The sequence below is a fragment of the Macrobrachium nipponense genome, chromosome 31 (assembly GCF_015104395.2).
Source record: "Macrobrachium nipponense isolate FS-2020 chromosome 31, ASM1510439v2, whole genome shotgun sequence".
Lineage (NCBI taxonomy): Eukaryota > Metazoa > Arthropoda > Malacostraca > Decapoda > Palaemonidae > Macrobrachium > Macrobrachium nipponense.
In genome coordinates this window covers 33,713,488-33,737,811 of record NC_061093.1, presented here as the reverse complement: position 1 = coordinate 33,737,811, position 24,324 = coordinate 33,713,488, and the positions used below count along the sequence as shown (strand labels likewise).

The following is a 24,324-nucleotide window of genomic DNA, read 5'->3' as shown; positions in this document are numbered from 1 at the left end:
GCTTTTTCAAATACATTTACTAAGAATAAGTATATCTAGTTATGCCTATAGTATAAATATATTGTATTATATTAAATGGAGTTTTAAATTTTAGGCAAATTTGTATTTAAATGAAGGGTCTTGGAACTAATTCCTCATATATATATGGAGCAACTATAGTACTCTAATGCAGAACTGATACATGATATTGGAGGTGGATAACCTGTGAATGAGAGAAATAATCATACCAAGATTTTCAAAATCTGATTTGCCATTAAACCTTACAAAAATAATTTATTTCAATAAAGCAACATCTATTTACATGCTTCTATACAAAATATATCTCAGCTTCTCCGATTATGCAATGCAAAGGGCCTCTGTGATGTTCCACTAGTCTCCAGCCTCCTGTCTCATACCTCTCATCCACTCTTCTCATCAGATTATACATGTACATAATAAATGTTCTGTAATACAATAGATGTCAAATTCAAGAAACCTACCTTCCCTCTTTCTAGTGTTCGATAAATAGTTGTTTTTGATATGTGACCAAATTCAGGATACTGTTGGAGGAAGCGATTTCTTATCTCATCAACAGATATATTGTCTCTTTCTTGTGACATCTCAAACAACTGGAACTCCTGAGCTGTGGTAAGACGTCGTTTCCTTCCGGTAGCTGTCTTCTTGTGTATTCTGTGCTCTTTCTTAAACACTTGTACAACAGACATAACTGTAGACTGAGGCAGACCCATATATCTCGCAACCTACAAAAGAAAAATTAAATATTTTAATGCAACATAATTCATAGAGTAAAATATGACAAATTTTTAATCAATTTGTATTTTTCATAGCTAACAAACCTTCGATCTTAACAATAGGATAATTTCTAAGCGCCAGCTGGTAACCAGTTAAAACAATCAAAAGATTGTAGAGCAAGGAATCTGTGAGATCTGGCAATAAAAACACTTGAATATTTCTTGCCTAAGGCTTCCCTCTTGAAATAATATGAAACCAGCCATAAACTATTACTAAGGGAAAACCAGTCCAACAAATAAAGGCCAAAAAAATAGTTACATTTATCTTACAGAATAATTTTGAATATGGAATTAGTATATTCCAATTAATTACTGTATACAGTAGTTTCAAAATGCAAGTTTCTTGATCAACCTGTATTCTGTCTGAAGTAAATATTTTCTGAAATATTCATCACTTTAATGTGAAACTAAAACTGATTGTTATTTAGTGCAAATGTCGAGCAGCTTTTCAGTGGGGAAAAGATTAAGCTTTTGCATATGGACAGCTGTTGGTTTAAAATAACTGTAAAGCATATCGTTCTGTAATGAGAAAAATGCTACCATCAAAACTGAAAATTTATTTTTTCTTATAGGCCCACAATCTTCCCAATTATGAATTATGAAACAGTAAAATATAAGGGCTAGGAATGGTTATGAAATAATAATGTAAACAAACAGATTAACTAATTAATGTCAGGACTAACTTTTGTCAATATGACCTACCTAAATAAATTCAAACAACCCAGAAAGCTTATGTACTGCATATTTAGATTAGTGAAGTAAAGTTATGTTAACTACCTCTCTTGACGTTTTCTTTTCATTAAATACAAGATCAATGATCATTTCTCTGTGTGAAGGTGAAAGTCGTCTTCTCTGAACTTTAATCTTTTTCTTTTCAAGAACTGTTTCATCTGGTTCCTCCACAGTTGCAGCAAAATACTTGGCTGGAGCTCCGCTGGAACAGGCCTGTGCATTTCCATCAGAAATCTCTGACTGACTCTGTTGACTCTGGTGATCCACCTGAGCAGGTTCTAAATGTGTTTCTATTCGTGTTTCAATGGCTTCAATTTGAGTTTCCATGTGAGACTCTATCCGGGCCTCAAGACGGGGTTCTAGGTGAGGCTCTAAGCGAGTTTCTAAGTGAGTCTCCAAGCGAGGTTCTAGTCGAGCCTCAATGCCCGAATCTACTGGTGTTACTTCTACTATAGCTTGAGGTTCCTGCGCATTTTCAAATAAACATCAGAAAGACATCACTCAACTGTATAAAAGTATTGGAGACAGCAGACTATTTACATTTTTGGCAAGTAAAAAATAGTTTTCTTGGGGATGTGAAAAATAGTTTTCTCACACCATTTCAATCATGTTCTATTTTTTCTTATAACATTTCAGTCATGTTAAGAACTTTATTCAAATACAGACACATACCTGTCTTGGTTGTTGATTAGTTTGTGGTTCGGACAGGCCATTTGCAAAATCATCATGAGGCACAGCGTTGGCCATTGTTGTGATGTCTTGTGACATATTTGCTGGGACTGTGTTGTTTGTACCTGCTCCTCCAAGATTTCCCATATCTGAAGAGGGAACAGGATTGGCCACAGGGTTACCAACAACTGGAGTGGAGGGAGAACCTGGACCAGCAATCCAAAATGATGTAAAAGACTGAGATGTTGGAGGCTCACCAGCTGATGACATGCTGACCCTAAAGCAGAAAAATATAATGTTAAAAACTGTGACAAAAATGGACATGAAAATATAAATAGAAGGTTAACATATGTTTTCTTCTGTATACACACCTTCCACTTTTGTTAATGCCTTGATGCTAGATAAGGCTGCAGTTGCAGTTGAAAACCATCCAAGCAGTAGACTGATCATGTGTGAGACTTCACCACAACTGAAGAAACCTCTTACAAACAAACAAAAATCTCTACTTTAATCTTGGTTGGGAGACTCAACATGTAAAATAAACAAGAGGGATAAGATGGCATGCAACTTTCACCGAGTCATTTCTTTGCCCAAATTACAATGTTCCCCCCATATTTGCAGGGGGTTGCGTACCAGACCGGCCCCCACGAATAACTAGAATCCGCAAATATGTAGTTGAAACCCCAATAAAATCTCAAGAAAACCCCACCATAAATGCTTATAGCTGTTTTTTTTAATAGTTTTATCACAAAAAGTGCACTTTATGATGAAGTTGATAAAAAATACATGAATTTGTGGATATTTCTCAAGGAAAAATACTGTGAATACCAGAATTTCCTGCGAATAATGGGTAGATATGGTCCATAGAGAAATCCACGATTATGTGAGTCCGCGAGTCCCGAGAACACGAACACAGGGGGTTCACTGTACAATCTTTCTCATTTTTAACTAGGCCAAGTAACTAAAGAAGAACAAAACTGACTCTGCAAATGAAGCCATCTCCTTCCTAGGACCTTGTCTAGTTGTGTGATCATCTAACTTTGGCAGATGATGGCAAAACGTTCCCTTAGAGTAGCCTTCTCCACACCTAAAGCGGGGAGGGCGCAATCAAAATCAGTGTACTAGTATACTGTATCATGTCCATGTTAACAACATGGTATCTCAATATTGGTTTTTCTCTGTATACAGGAGAAAATGAGAAAGACAAGCCGGAGCTTCTCCTACTTCTTATCAGGCAAAAGATGAGGACCACCTCTCTGTCAATTCAAGCAGCGAACAAAAGTAAAAATACTAATTAGTAATATAGTACTAAAGATACATTCAAGAATATAATATTCATATGTAACACAAAATCAATATGTATATACAGTGAAGGATAACAAGAACAGTACAGTAGAGCTTCAGTTACACTGACACATCAACAGAAATCATAACCAAACCATAGAAAAATCACAATAACTATATGTGCTGTAGCATAATACAAAACAAAATTCCCAAATGTTGACTTTAAAGTACCATCAACATAATGAATTGGTTGAAAGAATGTGTACGGAGCATACTCAAGCTAGTATAAAAAAAAAAACTGTGAAATGAAAGCCTTGTTTTCTTAAGTGGAACTGTGGCCTCCTTTCCCCAAGAAGTGGTCATAGTAATACAGTATCTAATTACTGCTTCACTCCTTCCGGTAAAAGTGAGAAGGCTTAATGATTTATAATATTACAACATTACTATGGGAAGTAGCCTTCATTTCTGGTACACTACTACACTCAAGCAATTGACACAGAATGATAACTTTATGGCAAGTATTATATACTCTAACTCAAACAACTACATTTTTCATTAACTACCACCAATAGTAAAGAGGATAAAGAAACATGCACTAAGCTTTGAATATATACATAAGAAAGATTTCACAACTCTGAACAACATCCCACTTTATTGACAATAAAATTAGGATCAACATAAGAAAATCGAGCCATGTGCAGAGTTGACCTCCACAATTAAAGAGACTCCTGGTACTCCAAGTTAAACCTCTAATGCACATATCGACTTGTTATAATCCATGAGTAAAAACTTCTGTGTATATTTTCATTGCACAAAGTACACTTCTCATATACATGACAGCTTAATAGTGAACTAAGTACTATTACTATAGGCTTCTAGCACAGAGTAGACTTCCAGAATACGAGGTATTTCCAGTCAAAGTTATATTTTTACAGCATGTAAAGCAAATGACTCTTACACATGAAGATTATCAATACATAAACAAATTCAGCTCCAAGTCAGAAGGAACATTTCTAGTGTACAATACACAGGGTAAAGTTGTAAAATCTTAAAAGAAATTTTCTATGCATAGTCGACAATCGTTATCAGTGAACCTCACTCTGCACACCGTAGACCTTTCTCAAGATACTTTGCAGTATCCCTCTGGCCACTAACTGCAACATTTTAATTACATTTACTGTACCTCCATTCCTATTCTCTGTCTCCCTCTTACTTTCCACCTTCTCCTAGCAATTGACTCAACATTATTTTCAGCACTGAATGACTTCATAAATCCCAGTGCTTGGCCTTTGGCCTAAATTTTAGATTCCAATCCAGTCATCAACTAATAAATGGTACATAAGAACTAAGTGTTCCAGAACAATCCCAAATTCATCCAAAAATAAGCTGAAATATAACATGCCTCCCATAAAATGCAAAAAAAGGCAAGATGTCCTGTGCCAAATTACAGTGACCAAAGTTTCAACCTCAGTTGCAAACAAATACAACCATTAAAGTAAAAGCTGCATGAAAATGCATGAGTTATCCTAGTAAGGTGAATATTCTGGTGAAAAAACAATTAAACTGTAAGGTGAATATTCTGGTGAAAAAACAATTAAACTGTGAGGTGAATATTCTGGTGAAAAAACAATTAAACTGTAAGGTGAATATTCTGGTGAAAAAACAATTAAACTGAGGTGAATATTCTGGTGAAAAAACAATTAACCTGTAAGGTGAATATTCTGGTGAAAAAACAATTAAACTAAGCCAGTGAACCCTTACCTGATCATGGAACTGCTGACACTCTGGCTGGCGCAGCTATTGGGAAGTTTGTCTGTCACAGTGATTTCTGACATTTTGTTTCTGTGGATGAAAATGAAAAAAAAAATCTTTGATGAAAATTGGATTATGTAAAACAAATCATTAATGGCCAACATTATTCATTTAATAAAAGAGGAGGTGGGGAGGAGGGAAGATGGAGTGGGGATGAGGAAGAGGGGGCAGGAAGGAGGGAAGAAGTTCTGGGGAGGAGGAAAGAAAGGGTGGGGAGGAGAATGAAGTGGTGGGGAGAAGGGAAGAAGGGGTTGGGGAATTCCACCCTCAAGGAAACTATAAACTGGCCTCTTAAAAAGAAAAAAATTTGACGTCACAGAAAATGTGTTTTCCAAAGAGTTGTTATTTTCTGTGCTCAAAGAACAATTTATTTTTTTTAAAGAATATTTGTTCAAACATCTAAACATGTGGAGACTAGCAGAAGACTCGTAAATCAAATCACAACAGCACCTAATTTATACATAATATATTTCACACTTCGATGACTATTGTATGAGAATGAGAACATTAATTAATTTGGAATCTCCTTCAAAATGAAAATTCATCTTCAACAAAATCGTAAGCTACCCTCACAGGCATATACCTGCGAGCGTGTAATCTCCCAGACGCCGAGTTCAAGGGGACGCAAAATAACAAATGAGTGAGACGCGTTCATTAATCTTCGCTTTGTTTAATATTCTTCCTCTCCCTTCGACCCAAATGAACGGCCTTTTTTCTCGCCGGGTTTGCTTGTGCAACCTGACGTCACCACAATAATGGTCATCGACAGCTAACTGCAGTAGTGTATACTTCAACAGGTTGAAGAAATCAGTAACGATTAAGAACTTGTGAAATTACAACCCAAAACCAAGGAAATGTTTCAATCTGATTATTGACGAAAGATTTTGGAGAAGTAGGTGGAGAAAAACGTCACATTAATACCATACGTGGAAGTTGTCGATCTGTATCATATCTCTTGGCTTCGCGTGATGGAGAGAGAGAGAGAGAGAGAGAGAGAGAGAGAGAAGACGAAGGAGAGAGAGAGAGAGAGAGAGAGAGAGAGAGAGAGAGAGAGAGAGATAAGTGAAGATTTTCAATGATTAAGTTGGCAGAAGACGAAATACGTAAAACGGAAAGTGAAAAAGAAAGGAAAAACAATAATTCCACGGGCTGATTGAGATATGCAATACTTGTTATTCAATGCGGTGGAAAGTTCGTAATGACACGTAGCTATATTTCCCAGCTCAACTACAGGTTATTGAAAGATGAGGGGGCCGTGAGAATGATGAGACGAAGACACACATTGATTGAGATCCATAAATACTGTGATTCAAACACAAAATGTGTCATATTATGAATATTATTTCTGGGTAAAACCTTAAATCGGAACTTTGGAAGTTAAGCGAGGAAGTAACAACGCATCACCACCCTACTACGATTCAACTCAAGTTTCAATATCTTGCTTACATTTCTACTTATATTTATTAATTGGTAATGTATCTGTTTTTCTAATAACTGATATATCTCCTCTTTCTATATTTTCCCTTTACCTTCTGTTACTTCTTTCGAACGAACACCATATTTGTTGGAAGCTTAAACTTCAAGTCATTGGCCACTGTGGGTTTGTTCGTATAAATAAGGTTCATCTTTATTGTATAATAATAATAATAATAATAATAATAATAATAATAATAATAATAATAATAATAATAATAATAATAATGAATAAAAGAAATATTGCATTAATTTTACGTACAAGTAAGAAATACAGATCGGTTTTTCTGCCCATGACTTTTGCACAAGATTAGAAAATTGTTAACAAATACAGTAAGCTTCATATATAATGTAAGGGGAGAAAAAGAACTGTTGACACAAGATTCATAAATAAAGGGGAATACAAAAAAACAGTTGATACAATACGATTCATACATAAAGTAAGGGAAGAAAAAAAATAACTGTTGATACAACAAATTTCATAAATGAAGGGAATAAAAAAAGAACTGTTAATACAGATACATAAATAAAGGGAATAAAAAAGAACTTGATGCAATACAATTCATGAATAAAGGGAATAAAAAAAGAACTGTTGATACAATACAATTCATTAATAAAGTAAGGGAATGAAAATGAAAAGAGAACTGCTGATACAATAAGATTCATAAACAAAGCAAATGAGTAAGAAAGAACTTGCTACATCAAGATTCATAAATAAAGGAAATAAAAAAAACCTGTTAATGTAATAATCATAAATAAAGGGAATAAAAAGAACGTTGATACAGATGATTCATGAATAACGTAAGGGAATAAAAAAGAACTCTTCATACAACAAAATTCATAAAAAAAGGAATAAACAACAACCGTTGATCAATAACTCATAAATAAATTATGGGACAAAAATTTGATATTTGGCGAGAAAAAATAAATTCGAGAAAAAAGACAGACATTACGGCCATCAATATCATGCACAGCAAATGGCTTTGGAAATGAATTATGTATCTGGTAATTAGTCCACTGTGGTGAATCGCAACTAGATGCAAATGGAGAGACTCGATAAAAAATTCACTATATGCCTTTAATGACATGAACACTATATTTGATTGTTGTGGTGGGGATCAGAGTGAAAAATGACCCCTTGAAAATTGTAAGACTATAAAACCTTTAACAACAACCTGATCCAAGGAGATAAGGCATGAGACACACACACACACACACACATATATATATATATGTGTATATATATATGTATTGTGTGTGTGTGTGTGTGTGTCACGATTTAAGCCTTTGCTTACAGATATAAACCACATACGCATATATATATATATATATATATATATATATATATATATATATATATATATATATATATATATATATATATATATATATATATACATATATATATATATACATATATATATATATATATATATATGCATATGCAACTGACTGTAATAGCCACAATGCCCACTTAACTACTGGTTTTGTAGTGACAAGCGTATCCAAAAAAGAGCAAAGAATTCAAGAAGTTAAGAGGGCATTGTGGATATTACAGTTGCATATGTATCTGGTAAAAAAGTGACCAGTAGATTCTATATATATATATATATATATATATATATATATATATATATATATATAGTATATATATATATATGTGTGTGTGTGTGTATCATATGGAACAAAGCCACAGAGGCCACTGAATTGAAATTTCAGCTTCCAACGACAGAAAGATGAGATCAGTCACCTGAAAAGCAGATAAATTACCAAATTTATAAATAAATGAAAATGTAAGTAAAATATTAATATTGGAATACAAAATGAATCGAATTAAGGTAGTAATGCATTCTGTGAAAAAAATTCGACTCAAATCCCTGATTACTACTAAAAGATGAGAGGGGCGTTTGATTGATGTGGCAAACCCACACACTATTTGAGGCTCACAATTACTGTGATTCGGGCAGCAGCTGTCATACTATATGATTCCTGGGAAAACCATTAAAGTAGCATTGCACTTATCCTACATCCAAGTAAGAAATGCAGACAGGATTTTCAACCAAACACTTTTTTCAAAAGATTCGAAAATCTTACTACAATGGTCGTAATGTCTGTCCGTCCGTCTGTCATTCAATCACGGCCAAACGGCTGGTCCGATGGGTATGAAACTTGGCAGGGTTATAGTGAGGACCCCTAAGATGGTTTATAATGGGGTTTCATCCTACCTCCCCCAACCCCCGAGTTCCAAAAGGGGTGGGGGTGAGAAGGTATACCCTGAAACGGAGCTGGTTCTGCCCATGAAACGGGACTGGTGATGCCCGTAGATTGCTAGTAAACAACTACAATAACATTCACTAATTGCTGAATATATCTCCATTTGTAAAGCACGGCCTTGCATCATCAGTAATCAAAAAAAATCACTCAAAAGAAACCAAACTCTCAAAATAATTGTTTCTGTGACCTTGTGATTAAGCCTTTCATAGTATTTTATCTGATATGTTCATCTTATGGTAAGGCAATCGCGATGTCTAACAACATGTAGACTTAAGACATACTACAAAATGAACTTGTGATTAACGATCATTTTTTTTATTGCGTAGACTGTTTTATTTCTATATAAGACCAGTTTTCTTTTTCTTATTTTTTAAGTTCAACGTTGGTTTCCTGGTCTACAAAAACCATGGCATCAAAAATTAAGATGTAAACATGGGTAGACCCACTTTGAACGAAATCAGTCACCTAGCCATCTACACACGTTTCATCATCAACACTTCATATCTATCTCTCTCTCTCTCTCTCTCTCTCTCTCTCTCTCTCTCTCTCTCTCTCTCTCTCTCTCTGCACACACACACAAACACCTGTTTCATAAACACTTGATACAGGTAGCCTGTTAATTAACAGAAAGTGAACAAAAACAATCACGGGATGGCAAATGGGTCAAGTGTATATTGCATAAACATTTAATACCTTCAGTGATAAAGGGCATGTCCCAGTTAAGCAAGATTTCAACCATCTTGGAGGTAAAAGATATTAGCATAACATGACTCGAAGGAATGAACAGTCTTTAAATATTCATGATGATATGCGTATCTGAAAATATTATATAAATTGACGGCTGGCAGCCACCATGAATTTCAAAATACTTATTTCTTTTTAATTTCCCTAAGTGTCCCTGAAATCAAATGGGCGACTTTGAATTTGATGGACTAGAATGGATATAGAATTTAGGCCAAGCGTTGGGAACTATGAGGTCACTCGCCGCTGAAAGGGAAATAGAGAGTAGACTGGTTTGAAAGGTGTAACAGTAGGAAAACCTCAAGCAGTTGCACTATGAAAAAATTGTTAGGAAAACGTGGAAAGTTGGTTGAAAGAAGGTGAGTAAGACTGGAGGAGGTACAGTAAAAGGAATGAAAGGGTTTGCAGCTAGAGGCCGAAGGTGAAGTTGCATAGAGCTTTAAATAATGCCTACAATACACCACATGAGGTGAAGTGGCGGCCCCCGCCCCCCCTCACCCTTACGGGAACTTTGAATTTGATGTATACGATCGCAAGATGATGATAAACGGAATATCGGTATCATTCGCAAATAAAAAATAGGTATTCCACGCGTTCGAAATTCCGACGTTCACTGATCACACGATAAGAGACAAGTTTTCATTCTGGCGTCACACCAGATATTTTTCGTCATACACATAATAACAATGAGAGAGAGAGAGAGAGAGAGAGAGAGAGAGAGAGAGAGAGAGAGAGAGAGAGATTCTTCATGTAATCACATAAGATGGTTCATACGCTTCATCTCCAAATCTATGTTCCATTGTACCAAAGATACATTTATAGCCCCGTACTTTGTTGATGAAATAAGCAATGTTGAAGAGTAACGTAACAGTTTACGGGATATAAAAGAAATAATAAATTTACTACACAATAACTAGTAAGAGTTTCACGATTCATCTTGATCCACAGAGATGCACAAGGGAAAGGGTACAAGCTAACGATGCTCTTTCCTTCTCTTTTCACTACAGCTGTGACCCACACAACCGCCTAACAAGCAAGTACATAACAAGTCACTGCTTTAATCAACGGAGACATACTGAATTCTTAAGGAAACGCTTTTATAGCATTCCTTCATCGTCCCGAAAGCGAACATAGGTCTACTCGGTTTTGATCAGCGCCAGCTACGAGTACCCCTACTCCAGCATCGAAAGTACATCTCTTGGATGGTTTCATCCCCATGGGATAAGGATTCACTTCTCTCTTTGACAAAAGAGAGAGAGAGAGAGAGAGAGAGAGAGAGAGAGAGAGAGAGATCATCATCTTAAATCCAACAGTACACAATAGACGGGAAATGTAGTCTACTGAACGCCAAAGAACACCCAACAATAGGAATCCAGCATTTACGTGGTAGGCAGAATCTCGTATTAGTTTTAGGAAAATATATAATTTTATAAAATATGAAGTAATCAGCGACATTTCTGTGCATTTCACCTACGAAATTATTAATAGTAAATATATATGGTCACAATCTAAATCGTGAAATCATTTAAACAAAGTTACCATGCTCGTTTCAAGACAGAAATTTTCTTGTCCAATAATGGCCTATTAATCATTTTTTCAATGTACCCAAAAAACTACACAAATATAAATGTAATCCACAAACAGACAAAATAGCTACGCTAATGATACGCTGTGAAAAGTCAACAAATTTCACACAAACTGTTAAAATGATAGAGAAATGCTTTAACGCACCAACCCACAACTCATTCCCACTCGGACAATACAATTTAATGCCCCAAAGTTTACGCCCAAAATTAAACCCCTGACTCTACAATCAATGTTTTAAGATAACTTGTTTTAGCACATTCCTAGAATACGAGGCGGACCCGAGTTTGGTAGTTCTACACCTACAACTTATGAATGAACGTAAATGCAAAGGAAATCGTGGTTTTTCCCAATATGCTCCCACAACGTTCAAAGAACTGTTGAATAGTATAGTATAGTACGAGCTTTAACGTGAAGAAATAATGAATAAATACAGTATAGTTCCAGCTATTGCCACATTTCAAAAGATTAGCTCAACAGGTGGATCCGAGTATGGGATGTCACCAGAGAGGAAAAAATCCATTTGCAGAAACAAATTAAGAGGAAAAAAGAACGATGGTCATAGAATGGCGGAGAGTAATTTTGGAATATTTCATATGGAGTGGAAGCGTTTTGCTTTGCTTCGTTGTAGTGGTGAGCGGTAGACGGGCACAAGCTAAGCCCCCAGCGATTCCCCCTCCCCCCCACTATCAACCCCAACAGCCGATCCCCCAAGGCGACCTCAACAAGTGCAATACATCACAAGGTTTTCAACTTCGCGCCATTTTTTTTAGCGTTCAGCTTCCGATATTTTGATTTATAGTTTCCATAAATCGCACTCCAGCTTTCCTTTACCCTTAGCATAAAGAAAGAGAAGAACTAGAAAGAAATCATTGGAAAAAAATATTAAAGGATACGCAGGACAATTTCCTCCACTGTCATCTCCCACCCCCCAGCGTAACTTGTGTCCTGATACATTGTACTCGTTCGCTGACTCTGACTTCGGCGCTAGACCAGTTTCGTTACTAAATACTACTTCACTTTAATAAATATCAAAGTTAAGCATGATGAAAATTCCTCTATGCTGCAGTTCTACAAACAGTTAATTGAAGACAAAGAGGTCTGCCATGCATATTTAGAAGGGTCAACTTCTATACTTTAAAAATGTTTGCAATTGTAAGACACAAAATTGAAATCACATCAATACACTCTATGAATATGTCCAAAAGAGCAAATAAAGATATTCATTATGTTCGAGGCTGTTAGTGCAACGAACCAATCATATACAATTTAATTGGTACCTTTTCAATTGTATTTCGAGTTTATCAAAGGGAGTCTCTACTATACTGTCATTTGCGATTGCTGGTTCACCTCAAACGTCAAATTCAGTCGCCTTACGTAAACTATGCTCGGTAACAGCTTTTGTACCATTCCACAGACCAAAAAATACCTTCTCTCTCTTTTTTTCATTAATGACTTAATGTAGCCTTTGTATTTTCTAACAAACTCGAAGTTGATTGCATTTTAATGGCTGTTCTATTTACCTTGTCGATTTTATCTTGAACAGATTACAGTTGCAAGGCTTTGTGTCACGACTGATTCTTAACTACATACTTTCCTGCACATTTCAGATCCCTCCCACGTCAGCAACTGAACGTCCCAGGTGCTGACAAGGTGCTCGGGGCTCCTTTACAATTTACGTGGTGTCTCCCTGTACTTAGGAAGTCTCCCGTCTTGTTCCTAAGATCAGGATAACTCTCGGGCAAGACCATAGATTACTATGCTCTACAGAACGCCCCCAATGGTCTTGCTGAATTACTCTAAGTCACCACAGCGCATTTTATGAGAACCTTTCGTTATTCAAACTCGTGGATGTGACGGTAGAGACCTAAGATAATTACTACATCAAGTGGTAAAATTCAGGCGAATACAACACAGCGGTTTAAGTTTAGGCATATGTTTTTGTAAACAGAATTGGAACAGAGCTTGTCTTTATTTTTATCACTCATAGTTCTCAGTAACCTTTTGTACATTCAATGTGTAATCATAGTTGCGCTCAAAATTTTCGATGAGAGCAATGAACATATGTAGTCTAATACGCTTCCATTTGTATCAGCATAAATTTGCATATGCATATTGATTTAAAGACTGCATGTTTGTATTGCATGTTACGATTTCTATTACTTATTACTTTATATTTTCTAGAATTTCCAGTTCCCATATTGTGTTTCCTGTTACCCAAATCGTGGGTAATGTCGACGTATAACTTTTATCGCAAAGTCGTGTACTTTTAAAAATTCAATGGCATAAGCTTGGGAAACAGTATCAGGTACAAATCTAAAAGCGTATCAATTTAATCGTGAAATTTAAGACTGCAAATAATGAGCTATCAAATTTCTAAAACATGAGACTTCGAGATAATATTATACGTCGACATTACTGAAGATTTGGAAAGAAAAAAAAAACTTACAAGGACAGACAATATGGGAACACTGAGTTAACTAGAAATTACAATAAAATAAAACTGTTATAAATAAAACAATATGTATTGAACATAGGAACAAGCAATACAAATATCCGCAGTCACTAAATATATCATCACTTGCGCATGCAAAAATATGCTGGTACAGGAGAAAACATATTAGCTTAAGTAAGCCTATGCTCATTGCTCAAGTCAAAGATTTTGAGCGCACACGTGATTACAGACTAAACGTGCAAAATATTAAAATTGAAGACAACCACTGTTTCTCGCACGTTTTATCAGAACATTTGCCTGCTACAATCATCCACTTCCCAGAAACTTTAGACCTAATGGATCAATCTTTGATTGTTGCAACGATATGACTATCAGAAAGACAAAAATTAATTGCTTGTGTCAAGCAGTAACTCTACATTCATTGGAAACTGTCTTAAATCAAGTATTTACAAGAGCAAATCCCACGAAATATGGCGAATGCGCAATGACGTCATTAAGAGTCAACTTGTGTGAGACGGCTTGGCACTATAATAAATGTTCTGGCGACAGAAATTGATAACAGATATCAAACTACTAATGTGCTGTCGAACTGTTGACATGAAGGCGAATCCAGGTCTGTTGTCAAGAGAAAAGTTATCTCGGGAGACAATTTTACTTTTATATGGTCTTTCTTACTATGTACAGTATATTTCAGGCTTGTCTCACTTGTCATTCAGAAGAAAAGAATAAGAATAAGGATGAAGAGGTAAACTGCCGATCCTAGTAGACCAAGGGTCAACACCACTAATGTTTTTTTTTTTAATTATGGTTCAGGTGGACTGTCATATAGATGTGAGGCTGCCAAAACTAATGTACATACATGCATGCATATACTGTATGTACACATACATATACATATGTATGATATATATAATATATACATGAATATAAATGCATATGTAAGTATATATGCAAAAAGGAATAATTAAGACAATATATATGTATAACAGCATTCACTTCTGCTTAAAATAGACTGGAGAGACAAAGAATAGGGGTGCTCCCACCTGTTTTTGCCAAACCAAGTACGAATTCCTACTGCAAGTCAATTTTGCATCATCAAAGTTGCTTCGTCAACCTCCACAAGGGTAAAAAAAAATAATAAAAAAAAAAACAAGCTACATGAGCAGCACTTTGAACTTTCTTTATAACTATTGTACCAAACCTTGATTCTGACACTTCAAACGTTATTTCTTGTCATAAAATTCCGATTCATTGCTTACGAAAAAGAAACAAACTTTGAAGGAACTCCTCAGCTGCTCCTGTCAGCTATAGTAGATTCACATCAACCGTGCATTTGATGTCTAAGCCCGTCCCTGACGACGCTCCTGATTGGCTGTTGATAAACCAATCACAGGGCTGGACACTCCCAGTCTCTCGAGAGAGTTCACATAGACAGGATGTATGTTCCATCTCTCCTGGGGGATACGTCTTTCAAACGTAAACCTCAGGAGAGGTGGAACATACATCTCACCCATGTGAACTCTCGAGAGAGACTGGGAGTGTCCAGCCCTGTGATTGGTTTATCAACAGCCAATCAGGAGCGTCGTCAGGGACGGGCTTAGACATCAAATGCACGGTTGATGTGAATCTACTATGGCAGTGCGGCGTTCATATGAAGTCTCTTATCGGTCTTTTAAAATTACAATGCTGCCTTCCTTGCTTGACCATTATAAGGCTCGCTGCTGCTGCTTCCTCTTCTTCCATTTCATCCCGCCATGATCCATAACATTCACTCAAAAATACCTACTTGGGTCGACGCTTCCATTGTAACAGCATCCATATCAAAACTCTCAAACGCTTTATCTTCCCGGTTTCCGTTTACACTCGTAATATCACTCATCGAACAGACAATAGTAGATTCACAATACCCGTGCACCTGATGACTAGGCCAGTCCCTTACGACGCTCCTGATTGGCTGTTGATGAGCCAATAACAGGCTGGAAACTCTCGGTCTCTCTCGAGAGATGACATGGGCAGGATGTACATTCCACCTCTACTGAAGGATATTTTTGAAAGACGTATTCCTCAGGAGAGGTGGAACATACATCCTGCCTATGTGAACTCTCGAGAGAGACTGAGAGTTTCGAGACCTTTGATTGGCTTATCAACAGCCAATCAGGAGCGTCGTAAGGAACTGGCCTAGACATCAGATGCACGGGTGATGTGAATCTACTAAAACAACTTTCTCCTTTTTTGAACACTCAAAACTCCGACAAGTGTAGAGGAATAGAACGGAATATAGAAATCAGGCCAAAAGGCGAAGCACTGGTACCTATAAGATCATTCCAGTCCTGGAACGTGCGCACTCACGATCTCTCTATTCCAGTTCTGGGACGTGCGCACTCACTATCTCAACTTTTTCTCCATAGTATTCGAACTAACAATCTGGATTCTTTCACCCATCCCGACAATCTTCCAGGTATGTATTCCTTTCAGCAACCCAACAGACAATCAGCCTTTTTCCTTTCCCATACTATATACAGCATATGAACTGCCCTTTCACATGTGTTCCAACAGGTGCAAAATAAATCAGCTTTCTCATGCACACTTGCAAACCCACTTGACACAAATACATATATAATATAATATATATGGGTATGTACTTATTCATATTTATATGCATATGTACATATGTATACATGACATTTGTTCCAACAGGTGCAAAATAAACCAGCTTTCTCATGCAACACTTTTAAACCCCCATGACACAAATATATACATATAGCTAAATATATATGCAATACACATAGCCTTAAGTATATTTGAGGCCACAGGAACTAAATGAAAATCGAGGTATCGATAGTTAAACCCACGTTCCATTTTTCGCTTGGTACCTTCACTCTCTATTCAAACTCTTCTGTCCTCTTATATCCATATGCAAACATACGATATGCGTTATGTATGAAATATGCATATAAACTGCTCTATTTTGCAAGCCAATTCGTCCATTCAAGTTTGCTTAACTGGCACATATATGGCCGTTGGGATATGAGTGCCTTACTCATATACCCTAACAACATGGAAATGCATGCATCATAGTGTCACAACCGATTTCGAGAGAGAGAGAGAGAGAGAGAGAGAGAGAGAGAGAGAGAGAGAGAGAGAGAGAGATCTGTATATCTGAAAGACCTCACCATTATCAGAAAAAGGAGAGAGAGAAAGAAAGAAATCTGTTTATCTGAAAGACGTCACCATTATCAGAGAGAGAGAGAGAGAGAGAGAGAGAGTTACAAGAATTAGGATGTCTCAAAGACTTGTTAGTCCATCCGAGGAGACATCGTGTGCTCACTTATCTGTAGGAGCAGGTTTTACTGTGCATTCACAGTGTCCTAGTGATTTTGAGAGAGAGAGAGAGAGAGAGAGAGAGAGAGAGAGAGAGAGAGAGAGAGAGAGAGAGAGAGAGAGAAGATTCTGTATTATATGGAAGGCATATCGCCATTATCAGAGAAAATAAATTACCTCCAGATACATTGAAAAATGCTGACACGATTACAAGAATTACTGTTTAGAGAAGAATTGCTGTTGGTGATAACTGCCCATAAACAATAAAACAAAATAATAGGGTTACAGGAAGTTGGCAGATCTGTTATCAAAAGTACCGTATACCGTTGACGCTGGCAGATCCGTTAAAAATACATAAAACGTTTACACGTTGCAGATCTGCCAACAAAAGAAATCAAGTAAAAAATCCTTAGGAGCAGTCGAGTTTTCTGTATAGCCGCTACAGCTTATAATCACGGTCACCGAAAATAGATCTATCTTTCGGTATAATGCTGCATGAGCAGCGGTCCGTGAAACTTTAACCACAGGTCGGTGGTGGCCTGTCCTATATCGACGCCAAATGCACGATTACGGCTAACTTTAACCTTAAATAAAGTGAAAACTATTGAGCTTATATGCCTGTATGGAGAAGAAACTTATAATAAACGAAAGCAGAAACGCCGACTGCAAGAAATTCCGCCCCTTTTGGCTATTCTAACAAGCAATAGACGATTCATTCTGAAACTGAGCGATAACAAATGATTTCTAAACCTATCTCTGAACAGTTGGACACCTGACACTCGTATTGTGGGTGTAATCATACTAAACAATGCTATGCAACCGTTACAAAGCATATAAATGTTACCTAATAAAAAAGTTTGACACAGAGAGATAGAGACTCAGAGAGAACCATGACTGGCATGAGGAACACCTCGCAGTTACACTTAGGAATGCTTGTTAGGGGAGGGTGGATAGCGAGATGAAAGATAATATAGATAATATGAATGGAGGTACAGTAAAAAGAATGAAAGGGGTTACAGCTAGGGGCCGAAATGACGCTGCAAAGAACCTTTAGTAATGCCTACATTGCACTTCATGAGGTGCACTGACGGCACTACCTCCCTACGGGGGGAATACAGATCGAGAGGAGAGGTATGAGAAACTCATAACACTTTGAGACTTAAAAGCAAAGCAGAGCATGTGTCTGAATTTGAGAATTTCTATTATTATTTTTTAGTTTCCTACTCTTACATCTAACACTTAAAAGTCAAACGTTAGACGTAAGAAGAATGAAAAATGAAGAGAGCAAGGTTATGCAAAAACCTGAAGACTGAGATAAAATAAGGGATAACAGAAGTCTTTTTATCTAAGCACAGCAGCAAGTGAGGTAGGGAACAGCAGGAGTATTGTTCAACCCACGAGTAAACAATAAAGTGTGGAACAATGTGAGTTAAGCTTAAGACAAGACAACAATACTGTCTGACCGAAAAGTGAACAATAAAGTACGTGACAATACAAGTATTGTTCAACACACACGTAAACAATCACATCAGAACCAGAGTATCGCCCAATCCCCAAAGAATAACAAGAGTGTTGACAATCACGAAACAATAAATTCAGTAGGAATAAGAGCGCTGCCTACCTTGAAATAAAAAATAAAGTGGTAGACAACAGGAATAAACGGTATGTTATGGGACAAGATCAATACAATCTTGTCTAATCCAGAGGTATATAATAAAGTTTGTCAGAAAAGTTGTACCGACAAACTTAAAGAAAATAACTATGTAGAGCCTTTAGTCTAAATTAGAAGTAAATATTTACGCCATGCTGAGAGTAAGGGTTTTGTCTAACCTTGATTTTAAATAGAAAGTCTAACCCGAAAGTAAGTAGTAGGATAGGCGACATTACGAATACAGTCTATCACATGCAAACAAGAATAAAAATATTGTAACCAATAGGGACTTAGTCTAAGCCAAAAGTAAGCAATGCGGCAGGTGACAACAGGAGTAATGTTTAACCCAGAGGTGAACAATAAGTCAACACAGAATATTGTCTACCCAGAAGTAAATTAAGTCAAAATAGCAGTGTCTGACAATATGGCAAGAGATATCAGGATTACTGTTCAGCCCAATGTGAACAGAGCGAGGACCTGGCCCTCAAATCTGGAAAGTATGTACGAAAATGAGGTACAAATTTTTCAACTTTCAGGGGAAAGGGTATTAACCGTCATTGAACCGCATTTCAACAAATTTTGAATGGTTTAACCTGGCATGTGGTAAGGGATCGTTAGGAATAACTAAGACGAGACCTAATCCTAAACCCAAAAAGGTAAAAGCAGCAACAACAACTGCAGAAAGGACCACATGAACAGCCATGGGAGAGAAATAAAGAAATGTGAAGAATGAAGACTGAGATACTTATTAATAAAAGGAACCAATACCACTCTGTAGTTTCGAAACAACACAATAACCGACACGTTTCGAATCGTTAGATCGGTTTCAAAACCGCACCAATAAGCAAAATGTCTTGGAGATACTGACTTCTTGGTTACTCCAACTTGCTTAATCATCTGCTGAATCATTAAATTTTATTGCGAATGAATCAGACGATATCTCATCAGTAACCAGATTATGTTTAACTATCAGAATCTCTTTCCACCTGTCATGAGATGACATTTCTGTGATGTCTCTAGAAGTCTCAATGTGTCTGGAGAATTCAACAAGGGGACGCTTTTCATCTCAGATCAACGTGAGCAACCTTTACTTGCACAGTTTCATAACGTTTCTTTTCCTCTGCTACTTCCGCATTCCCTGATTTAGTACCCTGTCACCTTCGTAAAGGAGGAACTATTACTTTGATGAAGGATAATGCCCACACATTTTTCTCCCCTTCAAATATTCCGCTTTTTAAATGTAGGCCTACATTAGATAATAGTACCGGGTTTCCCATCCACCGCGTACATGTATACATTTACATACAATATATATATATATATATAATTATATAAATATATATATACACAACGTAACCATTACTCTGCAACACCATCTCAGAAAAATCAACACAATAAAAGAAGACCCATTCCTACCATGTTTCCTTTCTGAGCAAAATAAATAAATAAGCAACAATTATATTAAAATCGAAAAATGTTTGCCGTTCTTAGTTCGCTTCATAATATCACACGTTGGCGCCTTTCAATTCAGTCTAATTCGAAAAACTACTTATTTCTTCAGCTTATGAAGTATCTACCATTAATTCAATCAATACAGGAAAACGATTTCGCATAAAAAATCCAACCCTCATAGAAGTAAGCCAGGAGAACATTTGTAATACGCAAATAAAAAAAAGAAAAAAGTTCAGCTCTAATTTTCCAGATTTTCAAAACTCTTCAACGCTGTTTGGACGACGGGCATCTAGAGCCAATTGAAAGAGAAATTACAGTAAATGCAAATCAAATAACTGGACGATAACAGACCACCAGAAAGTGAAAGATAGTCGACCGCTGTCGTCACTCCCTACTTGAGACGAACGTACGACGCAAGCGGTGATCAATAAAAAAGCGTGTGTGAAGATGGGTTTCCAGAAGAGGGCTACGTCTATGTAATTTAATCATTTTTATTATTTCAATAATTTTTCTTTTAAACTCATTTTTATATCAGTTTATAATTGATAGAATACTTTTACGTCTCTGAATTAGCCTCGGAAGGTAGAATTTTGGATACCAATTTGTCTACTTGGACACACAATGTGGAACCGAGTAAAAAAATTTTGTAATAAGATTTATAAACCTGTAACAAATACCTCACAGCTGTACTATACGTGAACACATGGGGTCACGTGATAGAAGAGCGCGCAAGGCAAAGAATCAATACGAGCAAACTAGGCAATAAAAGCAGAATTTAGCCGAATTGAAAACATCAAACCGTGAGACTATGAGAGAATATTAGTAAAGTTTCGCGGAAGATCACTCCAATCTGTCTGGCTCAGTCAGCCTACAATCCTTGTTCATTTTCACATTTTACCTGGATTTTTATTTTTGATTTTCATGTACCGGATTACAAAGCTCCACAAGATTTTATATATTTTTTTAAAGTTTCCTTACAAGTAGAGGATAATACATAATACGTAGTGTGTATAAAACACAATAACCTATTAACTTCTTGATCGCTTCACCTCTGTTTTGGACAAGCTTATCTAATGGCAGGACCCGAACATGCGCCCAGTATGCTACAATGATATGACGTTAACCACTCGACCGCGGAGAAAGATGTCGATACCAGCCCATAAATAGTACGTAGCTATATCTGTCAAATTCAGATACATTCACTAGAGCTGGAATGAACTCATCAATTTTATTTTTCTTTTATCCCACATCTTTCCACCCATACCTAAGTCCCTTTCTCTAATTCTTGGACCAATACACCCAAAGAGACATAACACTTTCTTGTCTTAGACCCAATTCTACTCTGTGCATGCTTTTCTCCCATCTATACAGCCCGCCACAACTTTTAAACAATTACCTTCTAAAAAATTACAAGCTAGCATCCTTCACATTGCTCCGTTATCATTTTTATCACAAACTTTCTCTAAGTCTTTGAATTCTACATACAGCTACTCCTCATTCATTTTTAAACGTCTCACATTTGGAACCTTTTCGTTATCCAGAAATACCTTACTAAGCACGGTCAGCTAATCAATCACACTATTACAAACATACTACAGCATCTTTACCTATAATCCCAAGTTCCCAAGTTCTGGTCTTTCCTGCGTCTAACCTCTTAGTCACCCGGATATGTTCAATTCCGTTAGTGTTCTCTAGCTTTATAAAAATAATCGTTTCCACTCTGCAATTCCTTTCCAATTGAACAACTTTAATATATTATTCTCCCTATAATTCTTGCCTACCTTCTCCCCTCTGCCATTATATATATATATATATATATATATATATATATATATATATATATATATATATATATATAGGCTGTCGCCATTTTTGCACATATTTTTATGTTATATTGATACACAGCATTACAAAATAACATCTTGCTTGATAATAATTTTAAATCTAAACCTTCCCCACCCCCACAAGCGCGTGCGCACACACACACACACACACACACACACACATATATATATATATATATATATATATATATATATATATATATATATATATATGTGTGTGTGTGTGTGTATATATATATATATATATATATATATATATATATATATATATATATATGTGTGTGTGTGTGTGTGTGTGTGTGTGTGTGTGTGTAGAGAGAGAGAGAGAGAGAGAGAGAGAGAGAGAGAGAGGAGAGAGAGAAAGGGGGGGATTTTAATATACTCCTGCTCAAAATATACGAAATAAGCATGCAAAGGCTGACAAGTCTTGGCAGCTTGAAATAAGTCTAAGAGGCCGATTCTAAAAGGCCTCCGACAGTAATCCCCCAATACAAATGAAAAAGATGAATTACCGATTTATACTTGTATATAAAATACGTCAACCAAGCAAGTCATTACAGAATTAATTACCCTTACAAGTTACAAAAAGCAGGTTTTATGCATTATTCTCACTAAAGTCTTGCATGACAAATGAGGTTTCTTAAGATAAAAATAAATACATACAAAAGTTAATGAAATATCAATAACTTCTCCCACACCCAGACGAACCTTCGACCCTAACATGATGAGTCGTGTGTTGGTTTATGCTATGCATAAAATATATTACCCTAGCCATCTCTCTCTCAACTCTTAGATAAGAACAAAGATAGTTGGAAAAACTCCATTCACGCAAAAGCAAGCTCCCAGCAAGCATCAAGACTATGGAAGCCAACAGTTTAGGAAAGGCAAACTGATTGTTTGAAGGGCAAAGAAGAAAGAGTGAGTGATCGCCTACTAAAAAGATACGGGCTCCAAACAAACTTTGTTTTGACTGCAGCTGTCAACTGAATGAACAGCGCCTTTCAGTTATATTAATCGCTCATATCAAAAAGCACTGTTAAAATATACGCATGCTTCCCTTCAACGTCAATTAATCCTCTAATTGCCGTAAGTAGCGATGCTCATTCAGCATATCTGCGATCGACAATATAATACTCTTTTTCAGGCCCTATCCTGTCGTAAATATAATGTCTAAATGCGCAAACAGTACTGGCTCCATATCACTTGAACATTAATCTCATGTATCCCAAAATCCCAATACCACGGGTGAGACAGATTAGTTATCCCTCCCGTCGATAATTCACACCCTCAATTACCACACTTAAGCCACGAAGGTAAATACGAACACTAAGTCCGTCTGCAGCTCGCGCCGAATATTTGGGGGAGGGTCCCTCCGTGTGTCCCTCTTCCCCCTTCTCCCAAACACATAAACCCCTCTCAAGGTCCACCCCTATCACCCCCAAAAATCCCTCCCTAAAACCATTCTCCTCGCCTGTCCTCCCCCTTCACACCAATACGAGCGCAACCAATTTTGCGATTTTAGTCAAATTTCTCGATTCGCATTTATTTAAAAACTGACGAAAATCATTGACAATTCCCTTACTGCTGACGCGTGAGTGTTTGAATGAAAACTAAGGGAAGCCTGAGCGAGAGTGGATGGAAAGGTTTTCAGTTATCACCGATACACACTCACAATCCGTTCATTTCGTACAGATCGAAACAAAGGGGACAAAACTCGCATGAATAAACTTCACTTCCTTACAACTGTCAATTAAAACTCATCCTACAAGCACGTCCGGACGGGTGTTTCTACCACGGAAGATAAATGTGCAGTCCGGCAAGCATAACGCGAAGGAGAGGAGTGAATAAGTGCCCAGACAACTGCCATCTTTTCAAGGCTTCGGACGGCAGCCATATTGAATCGGCCACTCGGCCCGTATGAAGCCCACAGACACTGAGACGATAGGCACTGACAATGTCAGACACTGAAAAAACGCAAATTACACAGAATCTTCCTTGAATTTCAGTTGCTTTGCACTTGTTACGGTTTCTCCATTCATGCCGTGATAGTCTGCGACCGATGAGACCATTTAATGAGACACAAAATGAAGAAAAAAACGATAAAAAAAGAGCACCGTTGGACTCCCTGGGGACGGCTGATCACTATGTCCTTTTGCTTTTCACTTATTTTTCACTATAATATGTAACATTCGTATTGATACCGAGGGAAAACAGCGTGGCTGCGGCTGGAGGGGGGAGAAA

The 24,324-nt window shown here is 36.8% G+C and overlaps 1 protein-coding gene across 4 annotated transcripts in view; it reads right to left on the bottom strand.

Moving 5' to 3' along the window:
* The window catches only part of LOC135206757 (uncharacterized), a 40,386-nt gene that overhangs the window by 15,865 nt on the left and 197 nt on the right, over positions 1–24,324 (bottom strand). The window contains exons 2-6 of one of the 4 annotated variants that reach the window (XM_064238252.1): positions 5,238–5,318; positions 2,564–3,279; positions 2,196–2,469; positions 1,569–1,988; positions 480–740 (exon numbers count right to left, since the gene is read on the bottom strand). In XM_064238252.1, the coding sequence (XP_064094322.1) occupies positions 480–740; positions 1,569–1,988; positions 2,196–2,462 (948 nt within the window). In that variant the 5' untranslated portion in view covers positions 2,463–2,469; positions 2,564–3,279; positions 5,238–5,318. Of the gene's footprint in view, positions 1–479; positions 741–1,568; positions 1,989–2,195; positions 2,470–2,563; positions 3,280–5,237; positions 5,319–23,824; positions 23,963–24,197; positions 24,239–24,324 lie in introns of those variants that run through there. The other 3 variants (XM_064238250.1, XM_064238251.1, XM_064238249.1) reach the window with 3 other exon arrangements.